The 22400-nt window shown below is 37.4% G+C and overlaps 1 protein-coding gene across 2 annotated transcripts in view; it reads left to right on the forward strand.

Annotated features, from left to right (window-relative positions):
• Positions 1-21461, forward strand: part of GPSM2 (G protein signaling modulator 2) — a 29731-nt gene extending 8270 nt beyond the window's left edge. The window contains exons 4-14 of one of the 2 annotated variants that reach the window (XM_006919583.3): positions 184-326; positions 816-939; positions 1047-1162; positions 3542-3697; positions 4633-4741; positions 5647-5776; positions 9084-9154; positions 12897-13073; positions 13768-13927; positions 14720-14937; positions 20690-21461. In XM_006919583.3, coding sequence (XP_006919645.2) covers positions 184-326; positions 816-939; positions 1047-1162; positions 3542-3697; positions 4633-4741; positions 5647-5776; positions 9084-9154; positions 12897-13073; positions 13768-13927; positions 14720-14937; positions 20690-20917 — 1632 coding nt within the window. In that variant the 3' untranslated portion in view covers positions 20918-21461. Of the gene's footprint in view, positions 1-183; positions 327-815; positions 940-1046; positions 1163-3541; positions 3698-4632; positions 4742-5646; positions 5777-9083; positions 9155-12896; positions 13074-13767; positions 13928-14719; positions 14938-17898; positions 17969-20689 lie in introns of those variants that run through there. The other variant, XM_025052197.1, reaches the window with a different exon arrangement.
• The last annotated feature ends 939 nt before the right edge of the window (positions 21462-22400 follow it).

Below are 22400 nucleotides of genomic sequence, written 5' to 3' on the forward strand. Positions count from 1 at the left end.
AGAAACATACAACTTTTTATAAAGAGGAAACAAGTTAACGAGAGGTCTTTCTTTCATGAGTAATCGTTTGTTTGTTTCTGTTTGGATGGCCAGTGTAAACCTTACAAATAAATAACCGTGCTAGGCATTACAATACGTGACCTCTGACTTCAGAATGTAAACTCTGCTGACATCTTCATCCAGGTGGGAGAAGCAAGAGCACTCTACAATCTTGGAAATGTGTATCATGCCAAAGGGAAAAGTTTTGGCTGCCCTGGTCCTCAGGACACAGGAGAATTTCCAGAAGAAGTGAGAAGCGCTCTGCAGGCAGCCGTGGATTATTATGAGTGAGTAGTGCTGACGCAGTCACGTGGTCCACCTAAGCCATGGCTCTGCTATACGTTCTTTATCCAGTAGTTAAGTTTTTAAGTTTGGCAAAGGTTTTTAACTGATGAGCTAACTAGCAAGTAAAAATAAACCATCAAATTGTTGCAAAAATGTTATGGTATAGTACTATTACTACAGTATCGTACTAGTTGTAAACCCCTCCCGTGGAAAGCTTTCATTTAAACTGTACACCAGTGCCACTTAGTGGCAAAAACAAGAAGTGTCGGTGGTTAGTCTCAGCTGTAGAGGTTCCAAGGTTAACTCCGTCCTTGATGCTGGGCAGAAACGCCCCCTGAATGGTTCAGTGAAGTGTTCCATACATCTTTAAAATGTGGCACATTATGGTTGTGAGCTTAGTTAAAAATTTCTTTCTGATAAAAGTAATTACTTTGTAAGTCAAATCAATAAATTTTTTTCTCAAACATTTTTTCACGTTTGTTATCGCCTAGGGAAAACCTATCACTAGTGACTGCTTTGGGTGACCGAGCGGCCCAAGGACGTGCCTTCGGAAATCTTGGAAACACACATTACCTCCTTGGCAACTTCAGGGATGCAGTTATAGCTCACGAGCAGGTACCGTGCGAGGCTCTGGGCATTTTCTCCATCAGCATTTTGAGCAGTGATGAGATTATTCTTTACTTTTCCTTACAGCTGTATCTAATGAAAATTTTCTGTTTCAGCGTCTCCTTATAGCAAAAGAATTTGGAGATAAAGCAGCTGAAAGAAGAGCGTATAGCAACCTTGGAAATGCATACATATTTCTCGGTGAATTTGAAGCCGCCTCTGAATACTACAAGTTAGTCTGATATTTCTATAGATGAATGTAAAATGAGTCGTAATGCAGCCCTATGAAACGAGGCTTTGGGTTTAAAGCCTGCTCTGTGCTGCACACTAGCAGCAGGACATTGGACTTCTAAGCCTTGGTTTCCTCATCTGTAATGGAAAATATCAATACCTTGTTTTGGGATCGTCGTGAGGATTGAATGCAATAATATATTAGCATAGTACTGGTATACAGTGCTCAACAAATATTATGGTACCTAAGATTTAACAGCAGTATAAGTCCCTGTATATTTTTATTAGTTTTTATCTTTAAAACTTTTTAAATGAAATTCTTAACTTTTAAAGTTTTTATCAAACTGTTTAGCATGTGTTAGGTGTATATTTATATACTTTTTTCACCCAACACGGGTTTGTCAAGAGGCCACAAAAAAGCCTGGTAGCAAACATATGCCCTCGTTCCCACGGTGATCACTGATTTTTTTCCTCTACCATCGCACCCTCTCACTGAGTCTTCCTCCCCCCTTCCCTGCCCACCTTTGATCCTCAGTGTAAGCGGAGGTCCCAGTCACTTACCTGAGCAGTTGGCAATCCCAGCTTCCTCTGTGGCAGGTGTTTCTCATCTGTCAATAAACTTGAAACAGATGATAGCAGAGTTTAGACTGCCTGAGGTTGCCTGGTCTGTGCTGTCTGGATTTTTTGGAGTTTTCCCTAATCAGTGGGGATTCGAAGGCCCGTACAGACTTTGGCAGACACCAGTTTGACTGAACCAAGGACACGGTGATTGATTTGGATTTATTGTTCAAGAACCCAGTGTGAGAGAGAGCTGAGTATTCTGTCATCTAAAATAGGGTAAAATTGCTTTTGGTCCATCTGAAAAACTAGAATGTCACCCCCACCCTACTTTAAACAGCAATTAATGGTTAATATTTGTTGGTTGATTAGATATGAAGTAGCCTCCAAATAAAATATATCACTACGTAAGGAGTATATATTTTGATTTCAAATATATGTTTCTTATGTTTTAAAGCTAAAAGTCATAGAAAAGTCTTAATAAATGATGTATTATATACTGAAAAATTCTGTAATAAAGTGGATGATGGCTGTTTGACTTAAAGAAGCACGAGTCTAATGAACCTTCCCCTCCCACCCAAATAGGCTGGAGCTTAGAGCTTTACACGTATCTTCAACCATTATTTTTGGAACTCTCATTTTCGGGGCCTACCAGTAAAACTGTCTTAACATTATAGATCTATATCCTTCAGGATAGAAAGCAGTAGTTTGGTAAGCCTACTTTAGTAATTGAATTTGGTTCCAGAAAGACTTCTGATCGTTTATGAATTAACTATATCCTCAAAGAATAATGCTGTGCCAGAAAGGGTCATGCCACAGGATCTGAGGACAATTGCAGAAGTCTTCCAAAAATGTTTGAGAGGACAGGCAACGTTAGAATAAGTGCGTAGCCTCCCAAGGTGACAGCTTTGAAGATACCATCATTAAATATATAATTTTAGGTTTGTTTGCTTAAGAAAAAACTACATTAGGATATACTTGCTCTTCATATAGTTATAAGTGACATAAAGTATTATACTCTTTAGCAAAAATTAGAAGAAAGCCGTATGAATTATTGGATCCAAAAGCATCTATAGGTTTAAGCACTGATGATAATAACAAAACAATTAACATTTATTAGCATCTACTGTAAGATGCTGTTCTTCGCACTTTATAGACACGAATTCATTTAATCCTCACAAAACCCTAGGAGGCGTTTTCCCCATTTTACATACGAGGAAACTAGTGCATAGAGAGGTTGAGCGACGTGCCCCAGTCACAGAGCTGGTAATCGGCAAGGCTGGGATTTGAACCCCGACAGTCTAGCTCTAGGATCCATGCTCTTAACTGCTACACTAGCTTCTCATTGACGATTCCATATGTATTAGGTAGCATTTGGTTAACGTTTAAGTGTAGTATTTAATATTTTTCATGAATCATAAGAATTTTAACTAAGTATTTTAAATTTTGACAAAACGTAAAGGCAACAGTATGATGGAAAAGAGGTTGTGTGAACAAAAGTCTAGGCTTTTGCCACTACAACAGGGAAAGGTTTTTAAATGTAAAAACACTCTGTTAATACTTAGAAGCACTTACTCTCCCATGCCACTACTCCTTTTCTCCGGAAAACTAATAGGTCTCTCAAATTTATTATACAAGTCTGGATTTGTTTTTTGTGTTTCAAAGAAATCTTTCCATTTTGTCTAAAAGCAGTGGAGGTAATATGGGATTTAGCTCACACAGGCTCTAAAACAGATTTACTTTAAAGGCAGGTGGGAAGAGTTTTATTTTATGATTATAGCAAAAATAAAAATGATAATTATGTAAGAATTTCTTCTTTTAGAAAGACGCTGCTGTTGGCTCGACAGCTTAAAGACAGAGCTGTAGAAGCACAGTCTTGTTACAGTCTTGGAAACACGTACACTTTGCTTCAAGACTATGAAAAGGCCATCGATTATCATCTGAAGCACTTAGCAATTGCTCAGGAGCTGAAGGACAGGTAAGTCACAGACCTCGTTACTGTAGTTATGGTAAACTATAGATGCATTATTCAAACCCTGGAATTTTCCCTTTGTTTTTAAGTTTGTTCCCTTTGTTTTCTTTTTAATTCCTTTTTAAGGAATTTCTCCTATTTTGATAACATTGTCTGATATTATTGTTTGAAGGACTAGCATGTGTTAGAGGATTAGACGTTTCTGTGTAGCCTTGAACCGGGATCAGTAAATGGGTCACAAGCTCCACTGCCTACAAAGGTCGTCCTGACTAGCCCAGTGGCGGGCTTAGAGATGAGGCCAGGCCCGACGTGAGGGGACGTGAGGGGACGTGAGGGGACGGCTGCTGCTCAGCTCCAGCTAATTGCTGCCAGGAAAGAGCGAGGGCCCAGTACGTCCAGATCCTTTTTTTTTTTTTTTTTTTTTTTTAAGGAAAGCTAGATTTCCTGAGTTTTATATGAAATCTTCTGATTTTTAATGTTAACGGATAATTTTTTTAAATTGAAAAACAGCATATCTACGCAGGCCTTTTAGTCTATGATGCTTACTTTAGGAAGATAGAGTTTTACCTCAGTATGAGGAAGAACTCTGTACAGTTGTTCAGAATGAAGTCTGCTGCCTCAAGAGGCAGTTCTCTTCCCCCGACGGTGTTCAGACACACACTGAATGACCGATTACCTGGTAGGGGTGTCATGAAAAAAAATGGGGCAGTTGAACTAGAAGACTTATCTCTGAGATTTTATTATATACTGCATGTTTAAAAAAGATGTTTTAATGCTTGACTCTGAGTTCGGTATTATCTGGGTAATCTCATCTGTCTCTAGTATTATGAAAAATCAAATAAACACAAAGCATTGTTTGTACCTTTAATTGCTGGTAGATGGCTTTTATTCCACACACAGACCTTTCAGAAACTGTAAGTTAGCTCTGGATTATTTTGTAGAATTGGTGAAGGAAGAGCATGTTGGAGCTTAGGAAATGCCTATACAGCTTTAGGAAATCACGATCAAGCGATGCATTTTGCTGAAAAGCACTTGGAAATCTCAAGAGAGGTATGAAACGGAAAAATTGCTATCTGTGCTATTATGATTGACAAACCAGCAGGAGGGAAAGTCCTATCACTTCTCTAGATTGCTTCTATAATGACTGAGTAATAAAATTTAGTTACGTATTATTCTCTTGGCATCAGACCTGCAGAAAGCATTTGGAAATACAGATTAGAGGTATGTTTGCACTGGCCTTGATGTAGGAAGAGAGGAGAGTAAGGCTGGACATGGGAATGGAAAGATCACTGAAGTATGCCTCCACCATATCCCCATTTCTATATGAAAGGTAGCATGGTGTAGAGGGAAAAACATCAAAGACTGGTTCCTGTTACAGTTCTGCCACTTGCTGGCAATTTGGGCTTGGAAATCTTTTCTGAGCCTCATTTGTCTCATCTGTAAAGTGGAATAATATCTACCTTGCAAATCATTATAAGGATGAGAAATAATGTATGTAGAAGTGCCTACTATATTGTCTAGTGATGGCTTAATAAATAAATGCTATTACACTGTAGTATGTAATATTATAGGTTAGAAATAAAATATTCTAAGGATATTTTATTCATGTGATGCCAAGTTAATGTGTCAGAGAATAACCACATTATTATTTAATATGATATAGAGATTAAGAACAATCTAATATTTTGAGAATTAGCTGTCCTAGTGACATATTTTAGAAACTTCTTTTTCTTTTTCTTTCTCCCTCCCCTCCCGTCCTCTCCCCTCCCCTCCCCACACTATTAATGAAAAACCGATTTCATTCATATTTCTAATATAACTATTTTAGGTCTCATAATTCTAACATAACTATTTTTATTTCTCTATTTTCTTCTAGTTTTAGATCCATAGCATTTTCAACTAATTTTCACCGTTCTTTAAGTTCTGCTCTGAAATACAAATGATTGTGATTGCAGGTTGGGGACAGAAGTGGCGAACTGACAGCACGGCTGAATCTCTCGGATCTTCAGATGGTTCTTGGTCTGAGCTACAGCACAAATAATTCAGTGATGTCTGAAAATATCGAAATCGATCACAGTTTGCATGGTAAGTAATAGCTCTTCAAAGCCCAACTTCTTTATCCTTAAGCTTTATATTAGTTATCACATCTTTGCAATATCCAGAGAGAACATATAACATAGGAGGTTCAGCTCTTTTATAAACATAAGTTAAAAACCCCAAATTTGGTTCTTAAAGAAGACTAATAAATCTACAGCAAGATTATTCAAGAAAAAAATAGGACATAATATAGATGTAGCAGAGGTTTAAAAAATAAGAGATTATCCTGAATAATTTTACGAAGAGATAGTTGAAAACTTAGGAGAAATAGAAGTTTCTAGAAGTACAACTTACCAAAACTGAATCAAAAAAAAAAAACAACAAAAAACACAAATCTAATGGTAGATTTTGTTAACCAATGTCACCATAAAAAAAAAAAATCTAATGGTAGAATGTAATTTGAATGGCATCCCTAATTCTTAAAACCATAAACATATGATCAGTAATTTTAAAACTTTCCACTAAGAAAATACGTGGCCAAGATTTTTTTAAGTGAGATCTACCAAACATTCAAGAAAATCGATTTCAACTTCCCATAAAATTTTATAGATAACTGGAAAAATCTTTCAGAAAACAGTATAAATTGATACCCAAACTAGATACAAGAAAGATTGGTAAATTATAGGCCAATCTTTACTCGTGAGCATAGATGCAAAAATTCTAAACAAAATATTAGCAAACCAAATCCAGCAATGTATTGAAAATAAACAGGAACGTAAGTGGATTGAACATTCGGAAATCATTGTAATACACCAATAAACATAGTAAAGGAGAAAACAGTCCAAATATATCATTAACTCTATTAAATGTAAATGTCCCATTTAAAGGACAGGGGTATCAGATTAGAAAAAGAGTAAAGTCCAGCTAAATGCAAGAGGAATATGTACAATGTAAGGATATTGTAAGCCTGAAGGTAAATGGATAGAAAAAGATATACTATGGGAAAAAGAAAGCTTGTATAGCTGTATTAATTAATATCAGATAAAATGTACTTTAGGGCAAAAAGATCTTGTTAGAAAAGAAGGTCACTTCACAAAGATGTTTCATAATGGTTAACAATTCCCCAGGAATATCAAAGCCTTAAATTTGTATGGTCCTGGTAATAAGCCTAATAACAAAGCTTTTGTGTACATAGAGCAAAACTGACCAAACTAGAAGAAATGGAAAAATCCAGAATCATAGTGGGAAGGTTTAACACATTTCACTTGGTAATTGCTCAGATTAGAAAACTAAATATAAAGGATGTCAATTCTCCTCAAATTGATATAAATCAGTGCACTGCCGAGCAATTCACTACAGTTCTTTTGTGGAACTCGATGAGGTCATTTTAATTCAGTGAACATACATATAAAAAAAAGGTCTGAGAACTTGAAGCCAAAACATTGCTGATGAAAAACAGGAAATGAGAAGTGCTTTATCTACAGATATAAAGATTACAAAACTACAGTAATTAAGACTGTGTGTTGTTGGCATAGAGACTGACAGACCAGTGGGATGTAATATAGAGCCTATGTTTATATTCCTTGCATATATGGAAACTAACATCTCACAAAAATCTTGCTGGATTAAATTTAAATATGGAAGACAGATTTAAAGCAATAACAATGATGCTGGCAAACACTTCCTGAATGCTTACTACTATTTACCAGGCACCGTACTGACCCCTTTACAGATGATGAATTTATCATCACACAATGTTAAGAGGTAGGTATAGTTGTTCTTGACATATGAGAAAACTGAATCACAGAGAGGTAATTGCCCACGGTCATATCACAAGTGAGTGAGTGGTCTGTCTTTAGAATCTATGCTCAGTCAGTATGCTGCACGACCTCTGAAAATAAAGGAGGGTATCTCTGTGGTATCAGTGAGGGGAAGGGTTTCTCAAGACATGAAAACAAAACTATTAAGGAAAAGATTGACGCTGAAATTAAGAATTTCATTTCATTGAAAGAAACCATAAAGAGATAAAGGTGACTGAGAGGGCATTTGCCACACACATGATTAAAAAAGGATTTGCAACCTCAATGTATAAGAATGCCTGTGAGTTAAAAACAAGACAAATAACCTAACTAAAAAATGGGCAAAAGCAGTGAACAGAAGAAGAAACACAAATAGCCCCATAAGTATATGAAGAGGTGTTTAATTTCATTTAATCAGGGAAAACCACAGTGAGGTAATACTGAAAGCCCATGAGGTGGGCAGAAATTAAAAGGTCTAATAATAACCAGTATTGAAACGATGTGGGTAATGAGAACTCTTAAGCATTATTGATGGGAGTAGAAATTGGTATATTCTAAAGAACCACCCGGCAGTGTTCTGGTGATGTTGCCGATGTACCAGCCTTACGATCAGGCGTACACTAAGAGATTTCTGAGCATTTCTGGAGTGGTATTGCCTACACCAAAAAATTGGAAGCAACCTAAATATCTGTCACCAATAGAACGGATAAATAATTTCCTAATCCTAAAATGGCAATTAAAATTAAACTGCACGTATCAGCTTGGGTGAATCAGAAACATAATGTTGCTCAAAGGGAGCGAGGTAGAGGGATGAGACTATTTACATAACGTTATGTAATAAGTTTTATTGCTTAGAGATATATACACATGTAATGAAAAATTACAGGAAAGGGAAGTTATGGGAGGAATTACCCAAGTAGGAGTTAACGTGTTGGTAATGGTTTATTTTTTAAGCTGGGTATTAGATATCATGTATTCCTTATGCCTTTAAAAATATTGCTTGATCTTTAAAAGACTTAGTGGGCATGAAAGTTCTTTATAGTTAATGATAATTTTATTGAAAAAAAATTTGAGCCTCTTTCCAGACTGGCAGTAAATCTGTCATCTCATGAAATCTTAAAATGGGAATGGGTAATTGAAAAGAGTTAACAAAATAATGGGGATGTTACTTTGATTCTTACCTCAAAATTGAAGGCTTAAAGTCTTTTCCTTATGTTTTTACTTAAACCACTCTATGGTGTGTTTTTAAGAAGTTGGATAATACAAAACTAATTATTATAAAGTGCCTTTTCTACATTAAGGGATGTTAGTAACCAAAGTTAGTTTCCAATCAAAATTTAACTTCCTTACATAAGCATTTTAGACGGAGTATATATTTGGTTTTTATGTAATTGGTATAGAAAATTATTCTTCTTAAAAGAATGGTTTGTACGTGTTTCCTTCTTCCATATGAGTTCGTGTAACACACTTTAAAATCGAATAACGAATAACGTAGTCATGCTGAATTTGTGATTTCAAGGGCTCCCTGGTTTATTTAAATTAATTTTTTTACAAAGGTGCACGCCCCAAGTTTTCACGCCGACACAGTATGGAAAACATGGAACTTATGAAGTTAACACCAGAAAAGGTTGGCAGTTTTTATGTTTTAAATTTCTTGAACTGTTATTTTAGTAACTTAGTTTAAATGAAAGTTTATTTTTTAATAAAATTACAAAATATTTTTATTGCACAGTTTATTCTTATTATTCATGGATTCCATATTTACAAGTTTGGCTATTTGCTAAAATTTAACTTCCAAATATTCTTGGTGTTCTTTTTCCCCCCATGTAAGGTCTCCTGTTTTGTTTTGTTTTTTTAATTGAAGTATAATCTACATACATCAGTTTCAGGTGTATAACATGATGATTTGGGATTTGTATATATTGTGAAACATTCACCACAATAGTCCAGTTAACATCCATCACCACAGTTTCAGAATTTTTTTATGATGAGAACTGATTTCCACTCTTAGCAACTTTTAAACATGCAGTGTTATTAATAGTAACCATGCTGGTCATGACATCTTCATAACTTGTTTTACAACTGGAAGTTTGTGCCTTTTGACTCTTCACCCACTTCATCCCTCACCCCCGCGCCTTTGGCAACTACCAGTCTGTTCTCTGCATCATCGAGCTTGGTTTATTTTTGCTTTTTTGTTTTATTTTTATTTTTTCGAATTCTACATGTAAATGAGATCATAATGGTATTTGTCTTTCTCTGAATTATTTCACTTAGCTGGTTTCACTGAAGGTCCATTCATGTTATCAAAAGGCAAGATTTCATTCCTTTTTAAGGCTGAATAATATTTCATTATATGTGTGTGTTTGACACAAGGATGTGTTCTAAGAAATGTCAGGCAGTTTTGTCACTGTATGAGCATCCTCGAGTGCACTAACACAGACCTGTTGGTACGGCCTACTACACGCCCAGGCTGTACGGTGTACCCTGTTGCTCCGAGGCTGCGAGCCTGAATAGCATGTTACTGTACAAAACAACATGAGATTAGATCAAGCGCAAGCGAAAATGACGTGCTCAAGGGATGTGGTGAACATGAGATGTATGAGGCCACTGTCCATGTAACATACCATGTTTTTCAGCAAACTTTTTATTAAGTAGAAAGAGTACTCTCTAATGGTAAAAAGTATAGTATACTTAATCCATAAACCAGCAACATAGTCATGTTATCATTATCAGTATGTACTGTACACAATGGTGCTGTACTTTTATGACTAGCAGTGCAGTAAGTTTGTTTACACCAGCATCAGCACAGACACATGAGTCATGCACTGTGCTATGTCACTAGGCTATAGGAATTTTTAAACCCCATTATAATCTGTGGCACCACCATCGTATATTGTGGTCTGTCGTTGACCAAACATCATTCAGTGCCTGACTGTATACCAAAATTTCTTTATCCATTCAGCCATCGATGGACACTTCGAAGTTTGCTTCCATATCTTGGCTATTGTAAATGATGCTGCGGTGAACCTAGGGGTGTGTATATCTTTGTGAGTTAGTGTTTTTCGTTTTTTTCAGATAAATACCCAGAAGTGAAAGTGCTAGGTTGCATGCAGCTCTATTTTTAATTTTTTGAGGAATTTCCGTACTGTTCAATAGTGGCTGCACCAGTTTACAGTCCCACCAGAAGGGTACAAGGGTTTCCTTCTCGCCACATCCTTGCTATCACTTGTTGTTTGTTCAACTTTTTTATGATAGCCATTCTGACAGGTGTGAATTGGTATCTCATTTTGGTTTTTATTTAGCGTTAAGCTGTATGAGTTCCTCATAAATTTTAGATATTAACCCATCGATGTATCATTTGTGAATAGCTTCTCATTTAGTAGGTTTTCATTGTGTTGATGATCTCCTTTGCTGTGTAGAAACTTTTAAGTTTGATGTAGTTCTGTTTGTTTATTTTTGCTTTTATTGCCCTTGCCCAAGGAGACATCCAAAAAGATAATGCCAAGACTGATGTCACAGAGTTCACTGCCTATGTTTTCTCTTAGAAGTTTACGGTTTCAGGTCTTAAATTTAAGTCTTTAATCCACTTTGTTTATTTTTGTATATGATGTAAGAAAGGTCCATTTTTTTTATATTTATCTGTCCAGTTTTTCTAGCACCACTTATTGAAGAGACTGTCTTTACCCCATTGTGTATGCTTACCACCTCTGCTATAGATGAATTGACCATGAAAGTGAGGATTTATTTTGGGGCTCTCTGTTCCATTGATATATAAAATGTTTTTATTCCAGTACCATACTGTTTTGATTATTGTAGCTTCGTGGTATAATTTGAAATCAGGGAGTGTAGTACCTCTTATTTTGTTCTTTCTCAAGGTTTGAAAATGGCTTTTTCCTACTTTCACGTTTGACTGGTTAGAAATAATTTCCTTCATAACTTGGAGGACACTGTTCACTGTGTATTCTTCAGTGTTTTTGTTGAGATGTCCAAATAACTATATAGAGACATTAAAATCTTCTCACATTTCCACTTGGAATTTGGGAGTGGTTTTATGTTCTAACAGCAAGGGCCATTTACTTTTGCTTGAATCAGTAGATCCTGAAATCCACTGTATCAAATAATTCACCCTTTATAACCGGTGTGAGAAAAAGAATTGAGAAATAAAAAATCATGCTCCATTGTGTTTGCAGATAGCTGGTTTTGTTCACTTACTAGCTACTTGTCTCATTCAGGTAATTAGCATCAGAGCAAGAGTTATTCTAATTTATGCCCCATGGGGGAATATTATGGGTTGATAGTAGAGGTTCTATAATTTCCAACTCCACACTTAAAATCCGTGCATTTGACTATATGCAGACCTGTGAAAAAATGTGCATCATTAAATCATCAATTACTACATAACATGGATGTTTAGTAGTTATTTGCAAACATTTAAGATTGAATGTTGAAGCTGCAAATGTCACATAGTTACCATATGTACTCTACATTTATCCTTTGCCCTCAATAAATATTATTTTGAGTCAATTATTTAAAGGTTGTTAAGCAAAACAGAAATTCATAGAACAAATTAATGGTTGTCAGATGGGAGTGGGGTTGGGGGTGCTGAGAAATGCGAAGGAATTAAGAGTTATTGCCAGTTACAGAAGAGTCACAGGGATATAAAGTACAGCATAGATGCTGTAGTCAGTAATGTAATAACTATGTATGGTGCCAGGTGGTTCTAGACTTATTGAGGGATCACTTCGTATGTTATCGATTGTCTAATCACTGTGCTGTACACCTGAAACTAATATAATATTGTACATCAACTCTATAATTTTTTAAAAATTAAAAGTGAATCTATTTTACCATTAAAAAAAGTTCTGTATTTTAAACCAGATCTAGACCTATAAAAATTGCTGATTATGTTTTGCCTATTGAGAATTTATTGCTAATGAAAACAGTACAGTTCTATTGACAAAAAATTACTACTGCTTTGTTTTAGATGTTAAATTTTACAGTTAAAAATTCTACATACATCCAAAATTTCCAGTTGTAACAGATTTTTCCGTAACTCACATCCAGAAAAGTTTGGTTCCTTCTCTGATCAAATTTTATTTTTATGAAGTTTTGGCAAACTTTGTTTCTTATTCTTAGGTTCTTAAAAGCCACTATTTTAATATTTTGATAATGAGAAATCCATAGTATATATTTGGTACAAGCTGGTGAAAACAGTGAAATGTACTGGCAAAAAGGAATTCATTAAAGGATCTAAACCCCCTTTCCCCAGTACTAACTGCGTGAAGATGGCAGGTTTAATATAGGAAACCAGAGAGAGTTTTGGTGTTTTTCTTCCATGCCCTACTTTACATTTGTTTATAATTTTGTAGGTACAGAACTGGAACAGTGAACTTCTTGCTAAACAAAAACCTCTTATTGCCAAACCTTCTACAAAGCTACTCTTTGTCAACAGATTGAAGGGGAAAAAATACAAAACTAGTTCCTCCACTAAAGTTCTTCAAGATGCCAGTAATTCCATTGATCACCGGATTCCGAGTTCTCAGAGGGTAGGTTCAAAATGAGTTGTTGAGTAGTGTGTTGGAGTACAGTAGTCCCCCCATCCACAGTTTTGCTTACCAACGTTTCAGTTCCCTGTGGTCAACTGCAGTCCAAAAATATTAACTGGAAAGTTCCAGAATAAACAGTGCATAAGTTTTAAGTTGTGTACTGTTCTGAGTAGATGAAATCTTGCAAGGTTGGGCCCTGGACGTGGACCAGCCCTTTGTCCAGCGCATCCGTGCTGTGTACGTGACCTGCCTGTCAGTCACTTGGCAGTCTTCTCAGTTATCAAATCAGCTGTCAAGATACGCCAGTGGTTGTGTACGACAGATAACGCTTATTTTACTTAAAAATGGCCCCAGAGCCTAAGAGCAGTGATGCTGGCAACGCGGACCTGCCTGGGCTGCCTGTGTCGCTATTATTTGCATAATTCAGTATCGGAAGCAGTTCCCCGAGTCTGGGGTATGTTTCTTTAGCCTTAGAAATACAAGTATTAAAAACTAAAATAACTAGAAATGCTTTTTTGTTGGATTGAAATAACCTTTTATTAACCACGTTGTTATCTTGTATTTTTTTTACAAAGAAAATGTCAGTTTTTCATTTTCATCTTTACTAACTTTTGCTTTACGTGTATCAAGATATTGTTCCACTGACGGTCTGAGGATAAAGCTGGAATACTTAGATTTTCTCTCAATATTTCAGAAAATCAGTGCAGATACCATTGGAGATGAAGGGTTTTTTGACCTCCTAAGCCGATTTCAAAGCAATCGGATGGATGATCAGAGGTGCTGCTTACAAGAACAGAACTGTGGGACAGCTTCAACCGCAGCTTCTTCCACTCCCCCTAGAACGATGCTGAAGAGTAAGTTATGCTTCTCTCCCAGTTCTAATAGTTCTCTGATCGTGAGAGGAGGTATAATAAATGAGCCTGAATCTAGGTATCTCAAATGCTGTCATCTGTACAGTTCAAAATAAGGTTTTGTTTCGGTTTCCCCAGGTTTATCTGTAATTCTAGTCCAGTGTACTTCTCCTACCTGTATCATCCTTCCTAGTTTCTTTGGGGTTGGGGGAAAAAACTCTAACTTTAGCAAATAAAAAGTTATATGCCTTATGTGCAAAATGCAAATGCTGCTTATCAGAATTAAAAGCCGAGACAGACTGAAGAGGAACTTCCCTCTGGCGAAGGCTAAAGCTAAGGCCTGCCTGAGCCTTAGAAAAGTGTCAAACAGGTGACAGACTTTTCTGTTTCAGGCACCAAAAGGCTTCCTCTACCTTAGAGCAGGACTTGCCCGCAGTACTTAACTCTGTTCAGTTAGCTAAATGGTTCCTTTCCAGGGTATGGAATGAAAACACTGTCTCATCCATCCTGGTTTGAGACAAGAAAAACTACCTTCCCAAATCTAGCCCCGTATGTTGTAAAAGTACATTTTGGGTGGGCATTAGATAAAGGGAAGTGTAGTCAAGCCTGAAGAGCCACCAAGTGCATCATCTGAAGCACTACAGGGTCCCCTCTTCCCAGCAGTGACTGTCAGTGACAGCTAAAGCAGGGGGACAGGGCGGGTGTTGGGACTGAACAAAGCAGAAAGGATCTGTTACGTATATAACAAACATGCTTAAATATTTTTATAATGTGTAGATTTTTTCCTGTTCACAGCACCATCTGTTTCCACGGTGTCCCCCAACACGGACGAGTTTTTAGATCTTCTTGCCAGCTCACAGAGCCGCCGCTTAGATGACCAGAGGGCCAGCTTCAGTAATCTGCCAGGGCTTCGCCTGACGCAAAACAACAACCAGTCAGTACTCGGCCGCCTGATGACTAAGGACAACAAAGAGCCTGACGAAGACTTCTTTGACATCCTTGTAAAATGTCAAGTATGTCTGCGTATTTTTATCATTTAGTATATAGCTCAGATGCAGTTGAGAGCTTTGGTGGCATTATAATTCTGATGTGAGAGGCAATCTATTATTCAGGGGCCCATCAGACGCCATAGATTCTTGTGGTAGCTTCTTGTTTTGTATTCCTTGTGGCTGATGAGGTGAGATGTTGCTGATTGAGAGGAGACTATAAAGGATACGGGACAAGACCTAGAAAGGAGCCATTCTTTCCGAAATTTTAGGAGACAGCATCAGGAGAAACCAGTGAGTGGAGCCCGCCATTTGGGAGAAATGCACACGTTGAGCTAGTTTTCATATTTTAGCTCTTTTAATTATTAACCAGAGTGGTTAAGGAATATCTCAGATTTCTTGGACAGGAGCATGAAGCAACTAAAGAGCCATTTCCTCTACCTGGCCCTAGTTCTGTTTTCTCATTCATAAAAATATGAGATACGTACTACCTCATTCATTCCACAAAAAATGGTTGAACACCTATGATATTCTGGAGGCTATTCCAGATGTTGGAGATACACTTGCTTTTTAAAGAATCCTACTTTTTAGTGGGAGACAATAAGTGGGTGTACCTATTACATGGTGGTACACAGTGGTTAGGGAAGACATTTCTGGATTGACATTTGAACAGAGGCCTGAATGAGATGAAGCAGTCAGTCATGTGCCTATAAAGACAGCAAGTCCCCCAACGCTTAACAGGTTCAAGGAATGGCAAGGTGGCCAGCATGGAGTGACTAAAAGTAGGGGAGAGTGGTACGAGATGGGGAGGAAGTAATCAGGGCTTAGGTCATTTAGGCCAGGAGGGGGTCTTGTGTTCCACATGTGATAGGAAGACAGTCGGGAGGGCTCTGCAACATCATCCTGGCTATTTTTGGAAGAATACCATGGCAGAGGTATTAATAGGAAACTAACAATTCAGGCAAAAGATATTGGTGACTTTGACTAGAGCAGTGGTAGCAGTGCACTTTGAAGTTAGGACCGATGGGCAAGATCTGTTAATAAACTGGATGGTGGGTATGAGGGAGAATCAGGGATGACTTATTTTGGCATGAAAAAATGATACCATTCAACCAAGTGAAGACTAGAGGAGCAAGAAGACTCCTGCTGTGGAGGTGTGGGTTTGGGATACCTCATCAGACATGCAGCAGAGGTGCTGGGAAGGCCACTGGAACAAAAATCTGGAGCCCAAGCGAGAAGTAACTTTGGGGTCATCAGCACAGAGCTGGTACTAAATAAAGCCCTGGCCCTGGAAATCTACCACGATCGAGAGGATAAGTGTTTTAAGATGTGTCCAATTGTGTCAAACACTGCCAAGAAGCCTAGCAAGATGATGGCTGAGCTGCTAGTTTTGGCAATATGGAGACTATAATTTTGAAAGATACTGTTTTAGTCATATGATAGGAACAAAGGATTGAATAGGTTGAGAAAAATGGGGGTGTGGAAGGGGGAATAGTAAAATTTGAGGGATTTTTCTCATAAAGGAATCATTAGCTGAAGGGAGATAATATAGCATATCTGCTGAGGGGAATCTGTGATGTAGAAGGATAATGGGGTAATCGAAGAACGGTTCCTATAGATGAGAAAGAAGGCAGAGTGATGGGTGCAGAGCAAGTAGAAATTCTTTCTGATGTTTATTTTCTCAGCAAACTAAGAAGTAGGGCCATAAACCGAGATTGGAGCATTGTAATTTTGAAAAGGAAGTGTAACGTAATTGATTTTGCAAAACTGAAAGAGAAAGAATTGCTGACCTGTGCTGAAGACTCACTTCAAGTTCACAGTCACTGAAGTAAGACCAGTGTCAGTACAACTCTATCTTTTTGCAGTCATAACCAGGTGCTTGAGCTAATCAAGGTTGGTACTTTGCCTGGAGAATAGGATGGAAGGGGAGAGATGGATATGCCAGGGAATGATTTTAGTAATGGACTTTGGAATCTAGGCTGCATCTAAGAAAGGTGTGAAAAGTGGCCATGAGCCCAGTGAATTCAAGAAATACTGAAGACATACCTAATGACAGATTAACATAAAGCAAAAAATTGATGGGCGAAATGGGCATTTCTACATTAGTGGAGACTTCAATATCCGCCCCCCACTAATGAGTAGGAAAACCAGGAAGAAGAAATTAGAGGCCTTGAATAACAATATAAACCACCATATCTAAAGGACATATTAGAACTCAACAGTACACATTTTTCTCAAGTGCACATGAGACATTCTCCAGGATGACGACGTGTTAGGCCACAAATTAAGTCTGAACAGATTTTAGATACCATATAAACTCTTATCCAACCACAATGGAATGAAGTTAGAAGCTGAAAACTGGAAAATTCATGAAAATTAACCAGTGGGTCAAATAAGAAATCCCAAGAGAAATTAGAAAATACCTAGAGAGTAATGAAAACACAATATTCTAAAACTCGTGGGAGACAGTGCTTGGGGAAATTTATAGCTGTAAATACATTAAAAAGATCTCAAAACAACCTGACTATAACTTAAGGAGCTAGAAAAAGAAGAAAATTACTGGAAGGAAGTAACAAACAATTAGACAAGAGCTAAATAGAAGAGAGAGAAAATAAACACAACCAAAAAGTGATTCTTCAAAAAGAGCAGCAAACCTTTAGACTAAGAAAAATATAAGGCTTAAATTACTAAAATTAGAAAATACTATGATTATATGCCAAGTTGGGTAACTTAGATGGAATAACCAGAAACACAAAACCAAGACTGAAGCATAAAGAAATAGACCCATAATTTGTAAGCAGATTTTATCAGTAATCAAAAACCTCCTGACCAAAAAAAAAACAAACCTGGTGGCTTTACTGAATCCTACCAAACATTTAAAGAACACCAGCCCTTCTCAGCCTCTTCCAAAAAACTGAAGGGGACACTTCCTATGAAGCCAGTGTATTGACACTACAAACTACAGGCCAATATCTTTTTTGAATATAGATGGAGAAATCATCGAATACGAGCAAACGGAATCCAGCAGCATATGAAAAGGATTATATACCATGAGCAGGTGAGATTTATTCCTGGAATGCAACGATGATTCAGCATATGGAAATCAATCAGTGTAATACATTAACAGAATGAAAGAAAAAACCAGTCATCTTAATTGATGCATAAGAAGCATTTGACAAAATTCAAAACATTTATATAAGATTTACGAAATACCTGCAGTTACCATATTTGATGGTAAAAGACTGAAACAAGACGAGGATGTCCACTTTGCCACTTCTTTTCAACATAGTACTAGAAGTTCTACCCAGAGCAGTTAAGGAAAAAAAAAAGGCATTCAAATTGGAAAGGAAGAAGTAAACTTATCTTTGTTTAGAGATGACAGGATCTTATGTGTAGAAAAAACTAGATTTCACATGCACAAACTGTTAGAACTAAAACTCAGCAAAGTAACAGGATATAAAACTAAATATTCAAAAGTCAGTTGTTTCTATACATTAACAGTGAACAGTGAAAAGGAAATTAACAGTTCCATTTGCAATAGCATCAAAAAGAACAAAATACTTAGGAATTAACCGAGGAGGTGAAGACTTACACAATGTAAACTACAAAATATTTCTGAAAGAAATTAAGAACATAAGTAAATGGAAAGATGTTCACAGATTGGAGGACTCAACATTGTTAAAAATAGTAATACGCAGAGTGTAATCTACAGATTCAAAGCAATCCCTATCAAAACTGCAGTGACATTTTTTTACAGAAAGAAAAATCTATCCTAAAATTCATGTGGAATCTTGAGGGAACCCAAACAGGTAAAACAATCTTAAGCAAGGAAAGCAAAGTTGGAAGACTCACACTTCCTGATTTCAAAATTTACTATATAGCTACAATAATCAAAACAATGCTGCACTGGCATAATGACAGACATATTGACCAATGGAATAGAGAGCCCAGAAATAAGCCCTCACGTATATAGTTTCGACAAGGGTGCCAAGACCATTCAATGAAGAAAGGAGTCTTATCAACAAATGATGAAAAACTGGATATCCACATGCAAAGGCTGGACTCCAACATCACGTATATAAAAGTTAACGCAAAATGGATCAAACACCAAAACATAAGAGTTAAAGCTAGAAAACTTTTACAAGAAAATGCATGGGGACAGCTTCATGACTTTGCATATGGCAGTGATTTCTTGGTTATGACATTAAAGGCACAGGCAACAAAAAACTGAAAAACTGGACTTAATGAAAATTTAAAACTTCTGTACATCAAAGGACACTATCAACGAAAAGGCAACCCACAGGAAATATTTGCAAATAACATAACTGATAAAGGACTAATCTGGAATGAAGAGAACTCCAAAAACTCAACAAAAAATCTGACTCAAAAATAAACCAAATAGACATTTCTCCAAAAATTTACAAATGGCCAATAGACACAGGAAAAGATGCTTAACATCACCGATTAGAGAAATGCAAATCAAAACCATAGTGAGATACCACCTGACACCCATTAGGATGGCTGTTATCAAAAACAATCACGTGTTGGCAAGGCTGTGGAGAAATTGGGACCCTTGTGCACTATAGGTAGGAATGTAAAATGGTGCAGCTGCTCTGGCAGTATGGCAGTTCCTCAGAACATTAAAAATAGAATTACCATGTGCTCCAGCACCCCCACTTTAGAGTATGTACCCCAAACACCTGAAAAACAGGGACATGAACAGTTATCTGTAATCCCATGTGCATAGCATTATTCACAACAGCCAAAAGGTGACAGATGAATGGATAAACAATGTGGTATATGCATACAATGGAATGTTTTAGCATTAAAAACAAAGGAAATTCTGACACTTGCTACAAGATGGATGCACCTTGAAGACATGCTGAGAAATAAGCAGTCATACAAGGAAAAATACCGTATGATTCATAGAGACAAAGTAGAATGGAGGTTGCAGGGGCCGGAGGGAAGGGAGAATGCGTGTTACTGTTTAATAGCTTTAGAGTTTGTTTCGCAAGATGAAAAATGTTCTGGATATGAATTTGGTGGGGATGATGGCACATGAATGTACTTAATGCCACTGAATTGTGCGCTTGAAAGTGGTTAGACTGGTAAATTTTACGTTTATTTCACCACAATTAAAGGTTTATGGAAGAGTACTAGAGAGCATGATCTAGAAAAATAGGGAGGCAGTGGGCCTCACAGGATGTTTGTTTTGGAATGAAGATAAGGATGACAGAGTTTGGCCGATGGATAAGGCAAAAGTAGAGAATGAAGACACCACAGCAGAGAGGTCTAGGGACTGAAGTGCCCGAGCGCTGGGTGAACTGGAGGACACTGACGTTACCCGGAATCATGACAGGAATGAAGACTGAGCCAGGTGTGTGTGGAAGATGGGGTCGGCGCTGACCGGGAGGCCAGCGGACAGCTGCACCCTCACAGGGCTGAGAGTTCGGTGAGTTGTATTCGCTGATGCCTAATACGGCAAGGTCATCACCTTTCACTGTCATGCGTGGACACAGCTGACTTGTGTCATAACATCTGACCAAAGACATGAAGATGTGGCTGCACTGCTATACAGTATCTGTTACGTTCCGATTATGTAAGTCATTTTAAAGAAAAAATTTTACTAGCTTTCAGGTCTAAAGCTTAAATATCTGAGAAGAGGCAAAAAAGAAATGTTTAAAGCTACATTTTCTTGTTGTGAATGACAGCGATAGCACAGCTTGGTGCTCTCCCTCCCTGCAGTATTTGGTTCAGTCTCTTTCTCCTCAATTTTTAGGGCTCCCGATTAGATGATCAGAGATGTGCTCCACCACCTGCTGCCACAAGGGGACCGACGGTACCAGATGAGGACTTCTTCAGCCTTATTTTACGGTCTCAGGCAAAAAGGATGGATGAACAGAGAGTTCTTTTACAAAGAGATCAAAACAGAGACACTGAATTTGGGCTAAAGGGCTGTTTGCAAAGTACTGCTTTGTTGGAATTTAAAAATTCAGGAAAAAAATAAGCAAACCACTAGTAGCTACTATGGATGTATTATTTTTTTTTAAAGGCGACCCTATTTCCTTTCAGAACTGCAAGGAAATTCATTCTATTTCTTTTTTTCCTTAAAAGGAGAAATTATAGCACTGTAATACAGCTTAAGGTATTTTTAGAATGATGTAAATATATACCCTTTAATAACTGTAGTATTAATATCCCGTGGGACACTCACTTGTTTAGGGTGGAGGTGTCTTAGAAGGTGCTGCCTCAGCTTCTGTGATTTCTGCTTGGGACTGTGTTCTTTGGCAACTTGTTCAATTCCTTCACCTATGTTTGTGAAGTAGAAAGTTAAATGAATCCCAGTTTACAATTTAATCCTCTTGCTAATTTTTTTTTAAATCTTGACAGTGGCTCTTTTTATACTTAACCACTGAGGTAGTGAGAAACTGTGCTGTCTAGTAAAAATAATGTACTTGACCAACATGTAAAAAAAGGTCTTTGTTAAAAAAAAAAAAGAAAAAAATCTACTTTTTCCCCTCTACAGAAAGTCTATTTTCAATATATTTTTAGGCCAAAGCCATTATAAAAAACTCAAGAAATAAACTTTTAGCATGTTTCAGACTCTGTTTAATTAAAGAGAAAATACAGTTCTGCGCCGCTTAACGATGGGGATAGGTTCCTAGAAACGCCTTGTCGTGCCATACGAATGTCGTAAAGTACTTAAACCCAGGGGCTACAGCCTGCGGCTGTGACTGGCAGCACAGTAGGTCTGTTTCCACCAGCACCACCACGAACACGTAAGCAATTGGGCTGTGATGGCTAAGACGGCACCAGGCATTTTTCAGCTCCACCGTGTGTGGTCAGCTGACTGAATCATCCTTGTGTGGTGCATGACCATATATATATACACACATATACATGGTTGAAAATTGTATCCTTTGTTGCAAAGTACTGCTATAAACTTTTTAAATCCCTGATGTTAAAGAAAAATGTTATGTCAAGAACCTAGGCCATGAAAATGACAACAGATGAACTCCTAAAACTCAAGTATGAAAGATATAGGTTAGGGTCTCAGTTGTCATTAAGCCTTGCCCTCCTCTTCCCAGAAACTGAAGGTGGTTTACAAGGATACATAACAGAACATGACATAACGTTTAGCAAAAGACAACCAGGACGGACTAGAGCAGGGCCCAGACTCAGGCTGAACTGCATGCTGCGAATGCCCACACCAGGAGCCAGCTGGAACGCGTTCACCTCTGGTTGCTCCTGCCCGCACAGCTGGGATTGGCTCTGGGAAGCTCGTTCTAAAAATTCTTCAGGTGACTTTGATCAGCAGTGAGAATCACTTCTCCAAAAGGCCGATGTTTAAAAAAATGAAGAGTTAGTTACATAATCTGGGATTACATCAAGGACTTGAGAAAATTATACTTAGTTCTAATAAGATCATACAGAAATCCTGTCACAAGTACTTAACACCTGGCTTGTGTTTTATATATTATAGTTGGGAT

Source organism: Pteropus alecto, unplaced genomic scaffold (assembly GCF_000325575.1).
Source record: "Pteropus alecto unplaced genomic scaffold, ASM32557v1 scaffold106, whole genome shotgun sequence".
Lineage (NCBI taxonomy): Eukaryota > Metazoa > Chordata > Mammalia > Chiroptera > Pteropodidae > Pteropus > Pteropus alecto.